The sequence below is a fragment of the Sciurus vulgaris genome (genome assembly GCF_902686455.1).
Source record: "Sciurus vulgaris genome assembly, chromosome: 9".
Classification (NCBI taxonomy): domain Eukaryota; kingdom Metazoa; phylum Chordata; class Mammalia; order Rodentia; family Sciuridae; genus Sciurus; species Sciurus vulgaris.
The window spans coordinates 87875301-87893218 of record NC_136469.1 but is presented as its reverse complement, the minus strand read 5'-3'; the positions used below and the strand labels follow the sequence as shown (position 1 = coordinate 87893218).

At 41.8% G+C, this 17918-nt stretch overlaps 1 protein-coding gene across 1 annotated transcript in view; it reads right to left on the bottom strand.

Annotated features, from left to right (window-relative positions):
• Positions 1-10247: 10247 nt before the first annotated feature.
• The window catches only part of GC (GC vitamin D binding protein), a 40393-nt gene continuing 32722 nt past the window's right edge, over positions 10248-17918 (bottom strand). Inside the window, exons 11-13 of the mRNA XM_079152730.1 lie at positions 17128-17260; positions 12827-12880; positions 10248-10422 (exon numbers count right to left, since the gene is read on the bottom strand). Of these exons, the coding sequence (XP_079008856.1) occupies positions 12827-12880; positions 17128-17260 (187 nt within the window). The 3' untranslated portion in view covers positions 10248-10422. The remainder of the gene's footprint in view (positions 10423-12826; positions 12881-17127; positions 17261-17918) is intronic.

Sequence of the window (17918 nt, the reverse complement as noted above, 5' to 3'; positions counted from 1 at the left end):
AATATTCACAAAGGGAAGCTTTGTTTCTCAAGAATTTCCAGGTGAGATAATTATCCTGTGAAGACAGTTAAAGTGATGGTTCTTGGGTGATGTGTAAGAACCACCTGTGAGATAACCTCAGCATCCAGAAAGGCAAAGTAAGTGAGTATTCTAACTCGAAAGACTTCAAACTTTCTAAATGGCAATAACAGAAAGCTTGGGTGGTAATTAATAGGTGCCTACTTGGGCAAGTCATGGAGCCCATTTGTTTGGTGAAACATTTATGCAGACATTGTTGTAGAATTATGTGTAGTTGTAACTAACATTTACCATTAGCTGCCTTAAAGTGAAGGGAATTATCATTGGTAATGTGAGTGAGCCTCATCCAATCAGTTGTAGGCCTTAAAAACAAAACAGTTTTCCCAGAAAAGAATTCTACCTCAGGACTGAAACAGAAATGGTACCTGAATTTCTGGATTGTCAGCTTGCCCTGTGGATTTCAAACATGACATAGGGTGAACCAATTCCTGAAAATAAATCTATTTCTATTGTTTCCTTGGAGAACCTTGACTTACATAACTTGTAAATGTCGTTCTTAGAAACATAGTGGTTTTGTTTGTTTTCTATCATGGTATGGATCCAGGTGTTTGGATGCAGGTATACGTAAGGTATAAAAAGATTGAGGACTTCTTGTATAAGAGAAATGAACCAATGGAATCATCTGTGACTGACAGTAGAGGGAAATTCAAAAGCATCTCTAATGTTGAGCAGCATTTAGGAAGTTAGTATATTTTGGCAGCATTCTATCAAAAGATCTTAACTTTTTATAAAATGGAAAACTAGGCATAATTATATATATAAAATCTAAAATTAAAACTCATTATAAAATGACAATATTTGGATTGGTGATTCTTTTTTTTTTTTTTTTTTTTTTGTGGTGCTGGGGATCAAAGCCAGGGCCTTGTGCTTGCAAGGCAAGCACTCTACCAACTGAGCTATCTTCCCAGACCAGGATTGGTGATTTTTAACATCAGAAAAAAGTGGTGAATGGTAAAGATGGAGACGGTTGGCAAGTCACCGGAGAAGTCCGCTTTATTACAAGTTGAGGCTTACATATATACTCTTGGGGCTTCCGGGTTAAGGGAGAAAGTGACGTGTGGGTTTCTGATTGGTCCGGCTTGCCGCCGGCGGGAAAATAGGTGGCGGGAAGCCGAGACTTATGGGAAGAAGAAGCCGCTCAGGGGCCATCTTTGGTGTGGATCGGACTGCATATGGAACCTTACATTCCCCCCTCTTTGGTTTATGGGAATTCGGGACGTTGATTTTCAATCTGGCTGCTTCCTGCTGATCAGGGGCGTCGTCAAGGGGCCCGGGGCAGAGGGGTTGGTTGTGAGGGGAGAACAAAGCGTTGGCTATTATATTGCATAATAAGCCATGTCAGATCAGAGTGATATATTACTTCGTCCCCCGTAAAGTCCATAAAACTCCCTTGGAGCCATAAGTCCTCAATTTGGTCTAGGAATTCATTGTAGTCATTAGTCGGGTAGAGGAGCCATGCATCAGTGTCCAAGGTCCGTAGAAAGGATATTAGCCTTGGAAGAAGTTGGGGGAAGTCCATCATAGCAGGACGTCACCAGGCGTTGTTCCCAGTAGGTAGCAGTTGATAGTTCCTGAGGAGAAGCTGGTTAAAGGCTTGGTTAGAAATTTTTTGTACTTGGTCTCTAACGAACCTTATGAGACAGGGGAGGAAGAAAATGATGCAAAGAACTCCAATAAGTGGACCTAATAGAGGGAGGCAACTACATAATTTTTCCCTGTGGTGGTCACTGCTCCCGGGGTTGAGGCCCCTTTGCAAGTTGCACAGGGTTGTTGTTGACAGGTGGACCAAATCCAGCTAGGGTCAGGGAAAAGAAGGGGAAAAAAGCAGAAAGGTAGGAAGTTATCATTCCTCCTGAATGGGTGAGAGGCGCGAGAGACGGAGTTTCAAAGGATTAGAGGGATCCACGGAACTGGTGTAGATGTTTGGCTTGCCCATATTTATAGGGTCAGGATCCAGAGGAGTAGGGGGTGAGTCTCCTTGGTCAGCCAGGCAGGGTTTTAACCTGGAAATATGGATCCAAGGAGTGGTCTCGTTAGAAGGTAGGATGAGTTTAGCTGCGGTGGGGGTACTAAGGATTACTGGGTATGGTCCCAGCCATTTAGGAGATAAGGGTTCAGGTGTGGTTGGTGGAGTATAATAGGCAAGATCCCCTGGGTTCAAGGAGGGAGGAGGGGAGGTTGCAAGAGGATGGGGAAGTAACCAGTCTTGATGTTTCCAAAGTTCAGCTCTAAGGTGAGAAAGGAGAGGAAGGCTGAGGGTATTTGGGATATTTAGGGAGGTAGGAACGATTCCGGGGGGTACAGGAGATCTTCCATACATCACCTCAAAAGGGGACAAATTGGTAGGTTTCTTTGGAAGTAAGCGTAGTTTAAAGAGTGCCAGAGGGAGGAGGCGAATCCAGTCTAAATGGAGTTCTAGGGAAAGTTTAGTGAGAGTCTCCTTTATGGACCGATTTGCTCTTTCAACCTTATCTGAGGCCTGGGGACGATATGGGCAGTGTAGATGCCAGGGTAAGGCTAGAGATTGAGAGAGAGATTGGATTACTTGAGCTGTGAATTCCGGTCCGTTGTCCGATTGAAGGGAGGTAGGCATCCCAAAGCGTGGGATGGTGGAGGTAAGGAGGTGATTGGCGACAGTGGAGGCCCTTTTGTTGGTAGTAGGAAATGCCTCAATCCAGCCACTAAAGGTATCTAGGAAAACTAGGAGGTACCGGTGTCGGCGAACAGGAGGCATGTGTGTGAAATCAACTTGCCAGTCTGCCGCCGGAATGGAACCGCGGGCTTGATGTGAGGGATATGGGTAAGGAACTGTAGTGGTGTTAGGGTTGGTTCTTTGGCATATAACACAAGTTTGAGAAAGTTGTTTTAGCATTTCTCTATCTTGGGATGTGAGAGGAAAGAAGGATTGTAAGAAACGAGACAGGCTTTGAGGACTGGAGTGAAACAGGTCATGCAGCATTTGAAAGAGAAGTTTCTTGTCCGGGATTGGACTGGGAGAGGACAAGTGAAGAATGGGGGGTGGGGTCTCAGATGACTCGCTAAATGCCGCGTTCTTGGCAGCAGCATCAGCTAATCGGTTTCCTTGTGTAGAAGGAGAGTTGTCCTTCTTATGGGCTTTACAGTGGATAATTCCGAGCCGCGTGGGTAGTTGGGACGCTTGTAATAGCTTGTGAATTAGGTCAGAATTGGTAATGGTGTTCCCACGAGTTGTCATAAATCCTCTCTCTTTCCATATTGCCGAATGGGAGAGGAGTGTGTGGAACACATATTTAGAGTCGGTGTATAAGTTTAGGGTTTTCTCTTTGGCCAGAATGCATGCTCGGGTTGCCGCGATAAGTTCAGCTTGCTGATTGGTGGTACCCGGAGGGAGAGGTTGGGCTTCTATAGTGGCTGTTAGGGAGACTATGGCATAACCAGCTTTGGGGGCTGTTGGACTTCTATATGAGGATCCATCCGTGAACCAATTGTGATCCACATGGGGTAAGGGGCCCTCGACAATGGTAGAGGGAGAATGAGTTAAGGATTGTAATGTTTCTAGACAGTTGTGAAGTGGAGGCTCTGGGGTAGGGTGAACAGGAAGAAGAGTGGCTGGGTTGAGAGGAGAACAGGATTGAAAGGATATAGAAGGGTTTTCTAAAAAGGAAGTAATTAGGGCTAAAACTCGTGAGGGGGGTAAAGTATGCAGGGACTTGTAAGCTAGGAGATCCTTTAGATGGTGTGGAGAGCATATAGTTAAGGGGGCTCCAAAAGTAAGTTTAAAAGTTTCCTGCTGTAGTTTTTGGGCAGCTGCAAGGACCCTGAGACAAGGGGCCCATCCCCTTACTGTGGGGTCAAGTTGTTTTGATAAATAGGCTACTGGGGCAAATGTGGGGCCCTGCATTTGTCCCAGTACCCCTAGGGCCTGTCCCTGATTTTCATGAACATAGAGAAGAAAGGACCTTGTTAAATCTGGTAAGTGTAATGCAGGGGCGGATAGGAGTTTGAGACGTAGGTTATTAAAAGGCGTTTTAGGGGAGGAGGGGAGTGGTTCATTTGGGTCTCCTTTAGAGAGATCGTAAAGGGGTTTGGCTAAAAGAGAAAAGTTAGGGATTCAAGCATGGAAATACCCTGCTAAGCCCAAAAAAGAGAGAATTTCAGCCTTGGTTTTAGGTACGGGCCAGGACGAAAGGGCTTGTTTCCTGTCAGTTGTAATGGATTTATGTTGTGGTGTGAGTAAGAACCCTAGGTAAGTGACTTGGGAGGCTGAGATTTGAGCTTTAGAAGGTGTCACTTTGTATCTATGTTGGGCCAAAAAGTTAAGCAAGGCAGCCGTGTCCCGTTGAGAGATATCCCAAGAAGGGCTACAGAGAAGGAGATCATCAACATACTGCAAAAGTGTGGAAAGAGGACAAGTGGGGTAGAAATTTTTGAGGTCATGGGAGAGGGTCTGTCCAAATCGATGTGGGCTGTCCCTAAAACCCTGAGGAAGAACCGTCCAAGTGAGCTGTTCGGAGTGTCGTGTGTGGGGGTCAGTCCATGTGAAGGCAAAAAGGTCCTGTGAGGAAGGGTATAGAGGTACGGAAAAGAAGGCATCCTTCAAGTCCAGAACTGAGAAGTGAGTGGAAGAAGCTGGGGTGAGAGAGAGTAGAGTGTAGGGATTGGGAACAAGAGGGTGGATGGGTATGACAGCGGCATATATGGAGCGGAGGTCCTGTACCAAACGGTAGGAATCATTGGGTTTTTTTTATACCCAGAATGGGGGTGTTATAGGGGGACTGAGTGGGACGTAAATATCCTTTGCGAAGAAGGTCAGAAATAATGGGAGAAAGTCCGAGAAGGGTAGAGGTGGTTAAGGGATACTGAGGCTGATGAATAAATTTGGTAGGGTCCCGTAATTGGATGGAGACTGGGGGGCACTGAGCTATGGAGGGATTGTCCGTGTCCCAAACTGAGGGATTAACAGGGTGGGAGATACGTGGATGTGAGGAGGTAGGATCCTGCAATAGGGCCATAAAAAAGGAAGTAGAGGCATCGAAAAGTGGGAAGGAAATAGACGCCTTGAATTGGGAAAGAATGTCCCGTCCCAACAAGGGAATTGGGCATTGAGGCATGACTAAAAAGGAGTGGATAAAATGTGAAGAGGAATTCTTAAGGCGACACAGAAGTGGGGGAGTTCTGAGTGGATATATGCGTTTCCCTCCTACCCCGACAATAGGAGTGGAACTAGGAGTGGTGGCACCATGGAACTCTGTCAAAAGTGAGAAGGTTGCTCCTGTATCTAATAAAAAGGTGACAGACCGGCCATCCACTACAAGGGTTACCCTAGGCTCGCGAGTGGTGATACTGAGGGTCAGGTGTGTCCCAGGGCTCCGTCAGTCCTCCTCAGCCAATCCCACTATCGGAGGACAAGAGGGGGGCATTCTAGCGACTGGCCCTTCACCCCTTCGGGAGAAGGGGCAATCGGAGCCCCACTGTCCTGTTTGTTTACATTTGGGACAGGGTTTATTGGGGGGCCGCGGCTGAGGACAGGAGTGTGACCAATGACCCTCTTTTCCACATTTAAAGCAAGCTCCAGGAGGGGCCCTTGTAGGGATCGGGAATTTCTGTGAATGGGGAACAGGATGAGGAGTCCCCCAGATTATTTGAGCAACCATTAGTAAATCAGTTTGCCTGGCCTTATGCCTTAGGCGTTCTTTTTCGTCATCTCGTCCATGGAAAACCTTAAAGGCCAGCGACAGAATCTCACTTTGAGGAGTTGCCGGTCCATGTTCCAATTTTTTTAATTTGGCCTTAATGTCGGGGTAGGACTGAGCTAGGAAACTGGTCATAAGGATATGACGGCCCTCATCTGTGTCCGGGTCCAGTGTGGTATATTGCCTGAGGGCCTGAGTAAGCCTCTCTAGAAACTCAGTGGGGGTTTCATCCTTTTTTTTGGATAATTTCCTGGACCTTCTGAAAATTAACTACTTTGCGGGCTGCCTTCTTTAGGCCCACAATGAGACACGAGGCAAAACTATCTCGGGCTTGTATGCCTTGATTTGTATTGTAGTCCCATTGTGGATCGATTTCTGGGACCGCTTCAGGCCCTAGAGGGAAAGTAGGGTCTATGCGATGTGTTTCATTCGCATGAGTTTGAGCCACATCCCAAACTCGTCGCCGTTCCTCGGTCAGGAGGGTGTTGGCGAGGAGCATAAATATATCTTTAAAAGTTAAGCTGTAGGCTTGTAAAATCCATTGGAATTCCTTTATGTAAGTGGTAGGATCGGAGGAATAGGAGCCCAATTTGCGCTCCATCTGAGATAAATCAGCCAGGGAGAAGGGGACGTGGACACGGACAATACCTTCAGCTCCAGCTACCTCCCTTAATGGGGCCATAAAAATGGGAGGGGCCGGAGGGGGTCCATGGGAGCGCATGAGCGGTGGGCTGAAGGGTGTAGGAGCTATGGGGGCGGGAGCCAAGGCGTCGGGGGTGGGGGGAGAGGGGAGGAAGGTGGCTCCGGGAGTATAGGGTTGAGAGGAGGGGCCCTATAAGGGGGAGGCTCATCTGCCGGGTCAAAAGAATCAAGAGAGGAGGATGGGGGAGGGGAGGACAATGGGGAAGCAATCTTACATGCCAGAAGAGCCTGGGAGGGAAAGCAAGTAGTGCAAAGTGAGGGGTTTTGGGATAGTAACCTAAAAGCTTCGACATAAGGAATCTCCTTCCACTTGTTCAGGCGCTGGCAATAGTTGAAAAGGTCCCTTAAAAGATTTGGATCTAAAGAGCCTTCAGGGGGCCATTTGTTCTGGTTATCTAGAGGGTAATGGGGCCAATCCTGAGTGCAGAATTTTGTCAATAATTTGGGTTTAATGTCAGGCTTAAGAGAAAGAGGTCCTAAATTTTTGAGGAGACACTGGAGGGGCGTGTCTGCCACCTGGGAAGATGGGGAGGTCCCCATGGTTAGAGGGAAGAAGGGTGTAGGGAGCGGAAGACCTCGGGCGAGGAGGGAGCAGTCTGCGAGGTAAAGGGCGTCCCCAATGCCTCGAGAGAGACCCGGAGGGGGATCAATCTACAAGGTAAAGGGCGTCCCCAATGCCTTGAGAAGGATCCGGAGGTTCCGGAGACGGAACGGAAGGGAAAGCGCGATGGAGATCGTCACCTCGATCGCTATTCCCAAAGGGGTAAGGAACCCGGATGGCCACGAGGTTACCAGTACTGGATTTAGGCAGTTGGAGAGAAAAGGTGACTGGGGTTCCCCGGGGGTAGATTAAGCTCCTCACTCCTCATAAAGTGTCTTCTATTGGCCTCTTTTGTGTTCTGACGGAAGGGCACAGGGGTCCACTGTGACCATGAAGGTCGTGGTGGGAGGTTGTCCCCCCTTAACTCAGCGTCGGGAGGCTACCAGACGGTCATGGCTAGTACTCCCGCGTATAGCTGAGTTAAGGTGTGCTCTTCCAGGGGGAAACTTACGAATTTTCGAAGCCGGTGTTGAGTGTCAAGAGCTAGCGCTGGAGCAAGAGGACGAGGGTGGCCTGCCAACAGAGGAACGGAGTGCCGTTGAAGGCTAACTCCATCCCGGGTTTTGGCACCAATAAAGATGGAGACGGTTGGCAAGTCACCGGAGAAGTCCGCTTTATTACAAGTTGAGGCTTACATATATACTCTTGGGGCTTCCGGGTTAAGGGAGAAAGTGACGTGTGGGTTTCTGATTGGTCTGACTTGCCGCCGGCGGGAAAATAGGTGGCGGGAAGCCGAGACTTATGGGAAGAAGAAGCCGCTCAGGGGCCATCTTTGGTGTGGATTGGACTGCATATGGAACCTTACAAATGGCATCTGAAGTTTACTGGAAAATAAATCCAGTAGAACTGTGAAAATGCTACTTTGGTCAATCATGTAAAATTTATTGGCTACTTAGTAACAATAACAGCTGATTCTGTCTGATCAAGCATAAAAATAATTGACCAAGATGGACCAGCTTGTAGTAGTTGACTGTTATGGTTTAGATATTTGGTGTCCCCAAAAGCTCATGTGTGAGACAATGCAAGAAGGTTTAGAGGAGAAATGAGTAGATCATGAAAGCCTTAACCCAGTCAATGAATTAATCCCCTGATAGGGATTAACTGAGTGTAACTGTAGGCAGGTGGGGTGTGGCTGGAGGCGGGTCATTGGAGGTGTGCCTTTGGGGTATATATTTTGTATCTGGCAAGTGGAGTCTCTCTCTCTCTGCTTCCTGATCATCATATGAGCTGCCTTCTTCTGCTTCACTCCTCTGCTTTAGTGTTCTGCCTTACTTCAAGCCCCAAAGCTGGCTGCCTATGGGCTGAGACCTCTGAAACCATGAGTCCCCATTTAAACTTTTCCTCCTCTAAAATTGTTCTTCTTGGGTCTTTAGTCAAAGCAGTGAAAACTAAAACACTGATGAATGATATGTTATTGTGCTTTCTCATGTAAATACAGAGCAGAAATTTCCAAGTTGATTTCTCAAGACAATGATTTTGGAAAGTACTAGCACAAGGGAGGTTGTTGGTTAAATAAATTCAAAAACACTGAATTTATGTACAGTAAATTGTGACTTTCCGAATGAGTGATATACAATGTTGTGTTTCCAAAATAATTCAGTTAAAGAACATTTTGTTCAGTTATGCCTACTAACCTTCCATGGATTGCTGGAATTGGAAGGTAAGTTCCTGTTTTGTTCTTTGGTAACTGTATGAATTTGAGTCACTGATTTCAGCATTTTGGAGTCTATCTTCTTATATTTTATCAATGATATGTATTTCTCAGAGTTCCTTGAAGTTTCAGTGAGGTATTTTTTTCAGTAAAATAAATTTTAAAAATATAAGTGCTGCCTAATCATATGGTGGACAGTTTGTTGCTTTTCAACTCCATGGCATCCGCAGAATTTCTCTATTTGTGGTTAATTTCCCAGTTTGGGATCATTGTGAGAGTTAGAGCTGCACCTTTTATTACAGAAGATGCAAAGGTACAGGCATTTTATTTCCTAGCTATTTGTCATGTGGTGTCTCAGACCCAGGAAACAAAGTTCAGGGTTCGAGAGGTGGAAGAAGATGCAAAATGCAGTTGGGAGAGTAGATGTGCTTTATTTAGAGGTAGCAATAGCCTCCAGCTTCAGCTTTAGCCCCTAGTCAGTTCCAATATTTTGCCCCTTATTTGCCCCCATTTAGTCCTGACTCTTTTCTGTAGACCCTTTTTATATGCAGGCCTAACAAAGAAGGCAGGTGCCACAAGTAACCTAAGGGGGCCCATACTCACAAGTTAGTGTTTATGACCTTGAGTATATACCCTGAATCAAAGTGTTTCTGACCTTGACTATACACTGATGGAAACATAGTGGATTCTTGGCTTACTCACACACTAGAAATATAACCTAGTTTGCTGGAAGCCTGGGTGAGGGACCCTTACCACAACCATTTGGGGTCTGCCCAAACACTATTGCCTTGGGCCCTTGACCTTGGCTCAGTTAATGAAATGCTCCTTGCTGGGACTTAGACTCTTAGAAGTGATAAGGATGATTAAAGTCAAGTTAAATAGATGCTGATTGTATTTACCATGAAATACATAATATCATTACTATATAACCCTACAGCTACCAATAGGTGAATTCAAATTCCCTGATACCATTAATCATACATAAAGAAGGTTTTCCTTGTTCTTCCAAAGCAGAAATGTAGAATTAAATTAGCTTCCATGGACAAAGAAGGCACTTAGAAAAATCACAAATTTATATGGTAAAGTAAAGTAGGCTGAAAAAGTGTCATGTTCTGAAACTGTTTCAGTTAATCGCCTTCAGGGGCCTTTAGCAAAGACAGAAAACCAAAATAAAAACAAAATCTCATTGAGACTGCAATGATTTTCTTTTTGCAAGGCAAAACTACCTAATTAATGCCATGCAGCTGGGAGCAAGAAGGTAGTCTTAGGAGATGTTTAGTTTTGTTTTTCAAAAGTGAAATATTCCAAGCTGTTTTCAGTAGAAAGTTGGCTTTAATGGCACCTGCTAAGCCCAAGAAGCAATCAGGGAGTGAAGTTTAGTGTGTTGGGAATTATAAACTGTATGATTTATGTTGTGAGTTTTGGAGAGAAACAGCAGAGGTCTAGATTAAAGCAAGGGCTTGTGAGGTTGAAGCTGCCTACCACAGCAGCATTGTGAAAGATGTAGGAACAGTTCTGAAGATTAACATCATTCTCAGTTGCATTTTTGGTTTGTATTATATTTGAATTTATTCTGATAGCAAATCATCATGTTCATCATTTGTATGAAGACACTATGGCTGGATAAAGCAGTATCCTCGTGTTCTTCCTGGGAGCTTGGTGGTTTGCTTAGGTTTGGCCATCAGAGGTTATCACCCAGGATGGTTCCAGCTCTAGGTCTATGAGAACAATGGAAATGAACATGTTATGAAAACAGCTAATGGGCATTAACTGAAATACTGCTCATCAGCTGCACACAGGGTCATATTTTTGTGGTGAGGTCGAAAATAAGCCTGTCCAGAATGATCCATATATCCAATATGGCCCACCTCATGGGTCCAGAAAAAAGAAGTCAGAAATTCCCAGTACCAAAGAGAAAAGGCCATCACTGTTACTATGCCAAGCTACATCACATGTTGCCCAGTGCTTTTTCTTTTTCTATAAACTAATGATGTATTTGACTTTCTGCTCTGAGAATGAATAACCACTGTCAGAGCAAAAAAGTAAACTGATGGCATGAGGCCCTTTGCTCTAGATTGGATGATGTATGTCCCCCAAAGGCCCATGTGTTTGTTTTGGTTCCCAGGGTGGTAATCTTGGGAGGTAGGACCCAGTGGGCAGTCATTGGAGTGTATACTCTTTGAAGGAATGATGGGATGTTGGCCTCTTCTTCTTTGCTTTCTGACCATGAAATGATCAGTATATTCTGCAGCATGCTCTTGGCCACTGGAGGCCTGGAGCAATGGGTCTGCCTGGTAATGAACTAGAACCTCTATAACTAAGCTGGAATAAACCTTTTATTTTTATAAGTTAGTTATCTTAGGTATTTTGTTACAGTGATGGAAAGTTAAGCAATACAGCTCCTGATTGTGGATTTGAGATAAGAGGTCTATAGTTTTTATTTTAGTAAAGCACGGATAGTGTGAGTTTTTTAAAAAAATATAATTACCTTCTCCTTTGTATTATGACAAATGTATCCCCCCTTCAGTTTTTCTCTTTCAAGACAATCTAATAGAATTCTATTTGCACAGTACAAGAAATTTAATCTTTTATTTTCTTGAATGAATTCGTGTCTTGGAATGAAGATGAAATAATAGATATGAAGATCTTCTTCCCTCATGTAGTCCCAGTTCTTATGTTTCTCTCCTAATGTGAGATGTCTGCTGGGTGTGGTTCTAAAATATTTTTTTACCCAGCTTAATTCTACAGGGTAAGGAAAAATCATTTCTTTTTTGGCAGCCCAGGGAACCCTAAAACACTAATTGCTTCCAAAGCAAAAGGGCAAAACATACCCTTTGCCTTTTTCAGACTGAGACATTTACTCTCTTTCCCATGGGGCATGCAATTGTGACCACAATTCAGTTTGGAGGCTGGAAGAAAGTAATCAATCAGGGGGACCAAGTTTAACACTTTAGTTAAAAGTGAAATAGCATGAAGTTGTTGATCATAAGGTATGAATTGGAGGTGTATCTAGGAATCAGAACACCTTGAGAGACCAAAGAAATTGACTTCTAAGAGCTATTTAAATCTCCAACTTGAGAGGGGTGGGTCCAGGTGTTCACTGGAAAAGAAATACATGCCTGATACTGTACTGCTTCTTGGGGTATTTTATTTACTGCTTCAGATAATTCAAATTCTTAAAAATTTTTTTAAAAATCTTTTTTAGTTATAGATGGACACAATATCTTTATTTAATTAAAATTTATTTTTATGTGGTACTGAAGATAGAACTCAGTGCCTCACACATGCTAGGCAAGTGCTCTACCATTAAGCTACAACTCCAGACCCTAATTCAAATTCTTGATAGTTGAAAATCTGACTATGGTGAAATTATTCATTTTCTGTTGTGGATTGGAGGGCCTTAGTTTTCACATCAATTAGGGCAACATTGTCAATAAGGTAGCAAAATAAAAATTTGACAGCATTGGAAACCCTCAGTTCAACTAAACTCTGAGATAAACCCCAAATGTTTGCATGATTTTAAAATCTCAGATGTAATATCTTTAAAATATATATAGTTGGATCTGGAGAGAAATTTTTTGTTGTAACATGCAGAGTTAAGGTTACCTTCAGTTAAAGGTGTGGCATTAAATCAAAAACTATTTTGGGCTCTTAACATCAGACATTTTTGAAGGAGTGAAAATGTAATACCTGAAAGAAGCAAGTGATAATATTTCAACAGTATTGCTTTAATTCGAGGAAGAATACCTTTTCCTCCTAAGAACCTTGCTGTGTTTTTTTAAAACTTGATGAGCACTGTCTTGAAACTGTTTTTCCTATTGAAGTGCATTGGACTCCCTTACATGATCTGTATGGTGTCATTATCTCAGATGAGATATTACAATGGATGTAGCACCAGGCTGGGGTCAATAGATCTGGAGCTGGTTTTAACTACATCAGAAATTGGCTGTGTGCACTTGTGTAAGCACTTTAATTTTTTCTAGATATTTCATGGTCTCAATTGTAAAATGAATTTGAGTAGATAATAGGATAATTTAAATGATAGTCTTCCTGTTCTGTGATTTTTAAAGTACATGTCCAATACTGGATTCTTTACTGCTGTATTTTAAAAAATGTACTCACCTAAGATGAGATAAACACGTCAGCCTGCAGTATATCTTTCATTTCAGCATCAATCTGATAAGACAAATTATATAACTTATGAAACACTGTATTTATAGACTACTAGATCAGATAAGAAGTATACAAAACTTTGGAACCTTAGAGGAAAAGATTCTTGCCAAAATGCTATGTAATTTGTCACTTTTATTTGTCAAGCTTCACATTGATTTAACTTTTCATTCTATCCCCCCTTAAAGAGTTTGTAATCTGCTGTGAAAAAGAGACAAAGAAATGAGAATTGAATTTCAGTGCTGATCTGGGTGTAGTGGTGCACACTTGTAATCCCAGAGACTCGGGAGGCCGAGGCAGGATGGTCACAAGTTCAAGGCCAGCCTGGGTAAGTTAGTGAGTCCCTTCTCAGAATAAAATAAAAAGGGCTGAGGTTGCAGCTTAGTGGTAGAATGGGGATGGGACCACGACCAAGTGGGAAAAAGAAAGAAAGCGTTTAGTAAGTGCTGATGTGTGAGCAACACACCATATTATGTGGTAACAAGGAACTTGAGTGCTAGGGAACTCCCAGAGGAGACAGTCTCTAGAGTGAATTTTGAAGCCTGGTGAAAGCTAGGGATATCAGGCTGCATCATTTTGTGCAAAGACCTTGAGTTATGAGCAAGTGTAATGTGTTTGAAAAACTGCCTCTAGCTCAGGAGAACCCCAGGAGGCACAAGACACAGTGATGGGAGGAATTCAGGAATTCTATATCTCTTGAATATTAAAAGAAAAAAAAAAAGGACTTCAATTTGGTAGCGATGGAGAGGTCCTTGAGGAATATTTAGCCATTTTGCTCTTTAAAGAGGTTTTTCTGATCTCAATATAGGGATGGGATTGAGGATGAGTCACTGGTGACAGAGTGGAGACAGACGGGAGACTAAAGGGGAGCTTGTACTCCAAAGGTGACCTACAGTCAGATACCGAGAATGCTGAAGAAGATGGGTAGGAGACAGAAATGTTGACAAATTAGAATTGACAGGATTTGGGATTTGGTTGAGTAGGTATGGAAGGAAAAGGTATGGAAAAGGAAAGGAGAAATTATCACCAAGTTTTTTTTTTTTTTTTTTTTTTCCTTCAGACAATGGGTGAATGATGGTGAAATTCATAAAATTAGGAAAAACAAGAGGAAGTTTTAGAGACATGATTTTGGTCATGTTTACTTTAAATTTCTTGTGAAACAAGAAAGTCTAGTGATGAGGGGAAAGATCTCGACTGGAGGTAGATATTTGGAGATAAAATGTGCATAGATAGGAATGCTCAGGAAAAGGTTGTGGAGTTGAAGACAGGAAAAAAATGCCAGGAAAGAGAAATTTAATGGGTAGAGAGAGGAAAATATGAAACTAGAACAAGAAAGGAAGAGCCGTAGGACTAAAGGAATAAAATAATAATACACAACCTGAACAAATCGTTTCAGGAAGGAAGGAATAGTTGTAGTTGTCTGCTAAAGCAGAGAAGTCTGCTAAGGACTGGAAAATGTTAGAATTATCAGGGAGACTCTCCTGTGACCTTATTGATGGTGGTAGAGGCCCATGAGAGCCAGATTGCAAAGGGTGAGTGATTAAAGGAGGTGGGAGGAATCATAGGATGTCTTGTTCCTTCATGCATCTTGTAAGGGGAGAAGGACAAACAGGGAGGTGCAGAAAGTGTTGAGTTTATTATTATTTTTTAGATAAGGAGAAGAGCAACTTTAAAACAAATTGGACAAAGTAGTAAAAAGGAAGTGCTGAAGCAAAAGAAGAGCATATAATTAGTGGATGATACCAAGGAAGGGTGGTGGATAGAATTCAGAGTGATACTACCAACCCAGTACTGTTTTTGCCTTTTTAACAACAGTAATTTCGAATTTTCAGCCAATAGTTAGTAGTCTTTTTGGTGTCAAGATTTTACTTTTATGACTGTTAGCTAAGTTAGGGCTTAAGTCCATGACAATGATATGAAGTGAGAGTAAAGGCTAACACAGCTTGTGATTTTTCCTAACATCATATAACCTCTATAAATCGTAACCCATCTACAAGAGGGAAACGAAAATGGTACTTAACATTTAGAGTTGCTTTTAACTATTCTGTAAACATACACATGTAAGGCTATTCATATTCTGCTTAACATATCATAAAATCTTTATCTCCTGAGAGAGATAAGAAACTAAAGTGGGTACATCAGGTTTTCCTGCATTATGAGGTAGGGAGGAGGGGGGACAGAAGATGTCTCTTATCTTGTCAGTCCAGTTTCCACCTGTCTATTTGCATTTGTTCCCGTTTTCCAGATTTTAATAGTTATCAACTCCAGCATATGACAGTGGCCTTCTAAATACTTGGGGCAGTCATAGTTGTGTTGGCAAGCTCTCTGTTGGGGCATCTCAGAGGAAGCACAGTAATGAGTTCTCAGAAAAGTGCATAGAATGCTCTGTCAGCATGACAGTAGAGAGAGAAAAAGTACTTCAAGTCTGATTTGGAAACTGCATGTTTTTCTGTAGGCAATTAGTCCTCTCTGGTATAAACAAATAAACCGGTTCTGAGAGTGCCATGGTAAAGCCAAGAGATGATCTCACTCTTGGTTCTACTTTCTGGTCATGTCAACAAGAGGACGATAGTAGGGGTGGATTTCCACACAGGGAGACACTGCTTGGTGTGGTTCAGAAGCCCCTTTGCTACTCTTCCAGTACTTGTACCAAGTACAAGTACAATGGCAAACAGGGCCTGATCCCTTGTTGCAAGTGGCTTGATGTGAAAGGGCAGCTAGGCATATTCCTTTAAGGAAACAAAACTGTCATTCAAATATAGCAGGGAGTCTAACAAATTATGATCCAAATAAGGGTAAGTAGGATAAAAAGCCACAGTAAGGACTTGGAGTTAGGGGGAGAGAGATTCTGACAGGTGTTAATTAGCATAGCTTTCCTAGCTATGAGATCAGTTTAGAAGGACAGCCAGAAAGACCAAAGAAACACCAGAATGAATCTGAGCCCTCTAAATATTCAAATGCATCACAAGCACCTCAACAACTCCTTTGGCTATTTAACAGCAGCACTGCTATAACATTTCCTGGTGACAAACAAAATGGAAAGCTATAAACCTGCCATCTCACCATTGCCATTGAAACCAAGTGAATTTTAGAATGGATTATGATATAATGCAAAACAAACTGAAAATTACTTATATTTCCAAAGATATGAAAAACAAGGGACTGGAGGAAGAATAGATTTGGTTCATCAAATTCAGTTTATCATGTGTGATGTTAAAAAGGAAAATGCACATCTGGAAAAATAGATAAAGGTGACAGGGGGTTTCAGAAGTGATATTTCTTATAGAATCTAGAAGATTATTTAGTCCCCCCCTTTTAAATGGGTAAGACCCTCACAACAAATTTTTGTTGGTTAAAAAACAACTTTTAGGTAAGGTAATTTTATTTTTCTGGGATAAGGCAACCTAGATAGTCTAACTTTTTTTTAGTGTTTATGTTCAAATCTTATGTGGTTTGAATTTTAAAAAAACATAAAGATGACATATTTCATCAGTGGAATTTAAAGAGTGGTTTTTATTGTACTCTTTTTGTTTTGAAATTCCAACTTTATAAATCATTATAACAAGATTAGCAAATAGTTTTGCATGTAGATTATAAATTTAGAAATGATAAATTATAATCCCTAAAGTTAAGAAGGAAAATAAAACCAACCCAATATGCAGCTTTGGTTGTCAAACTGATGAAAGACTGTTTATTAGGCAGTAAAAAATAAAACTTCACAAAAAGACTAAGAGAATTGCACTCATAGCCTAAGACTTTAAAAAAGTGTAATTGAAAAGAAAGTCATTTCAAATATTAAACAACTGCTACTGAGAACAAAAGAGACATTTTCTATTTTAGAGAAAGCTAGGATAGGTTCAGTAGAAAATATAAAATTTTCATGAAATGATTTTACCTTGGCTATGTGAGATGAGCTCTAATATTTGTACTGTATTTTTCTTTCATTTTTATAAGCTGCTACCAGGTTATAAGACACTACATTGTATTTTCCTTCCTGGATTCACAAACCTTTTTGTTTCTTAAAATATACAATTTCCTACATTTTGTAACTGCCTCAGTTTGCTTTCAAGTGGGCATAACATGGAAACAGTCATTTTTCCTAGTTCTTCACAAAGACAACAAAGTTACAATAGGAAAATGTGACAGGAAAAGCCTATCACATGATAACATTTTACTAACAAAATACTGAGTAAATCTGAGTGCTCAAGTTCTTCAAAATCTCTGCAGTGATAAATAGAGGGCTGTTTTCCTACCTGTGAGTCACAGTAGAGAGGAGGTGAATTTATGGAACAGCACTTGGAGGCAAAGTCTGAATGCTTGTCAACCAGCCCTGCCAGCTCTGTGGGTGTGGCTTCAGGTGCTTTTGCTCTTAGTCGCTCTGCCAGTCTAAAAGACCATTTTTATTATGCAAGGTTTTATTAGATGTATTTTATAAACATTTCTAATGCAAAATGACAGTCATTTCAGATATTATACAATAAAAAAGAAAAATACTTGTCTGTCCCAAGAAAAATTCTATATATGTGGAATGATTTTCAGTGAGTCAATTTGAAATTAGAAAGTGAAATCAATACCTATTTCAAGAGCATAAAAAGAAACATAGAAATTGCTGCTGAGTTTGAATTCCAATCTTTCCCCATTCATTTGCTCATGATTTCAAAGAAAATGATTCCTTTTGTATGTGCTCTGAACTTTTACCTTCTCTCCAATTGATTCAATCTCCTTAAAGAATATTTCTTTACAGGACCTGATACTACCTTTATATCTTTTCTTTTATCTCATATTTCTCCCCTCAGTTTGTTTGCTTCTGAACATACTGTGCTCATTTAAATGTGCATCAAGCACTTTGACCCTTGTTTTTAGCTATTTGATTGACTGTCCATCTCACTTTTAAGATGTCAATAGGACTTAATAGCTCTGGATTATTTGAATTTGGACAATCTGTGATCTTGGTTCCTCTCCACCCTTGTAATGGATAGCTCAGTCTGGTTTTGGGGGAGGGGATTTCAAATACCAAAATGCAGTTGTCTCTGTCTTCTCTAAT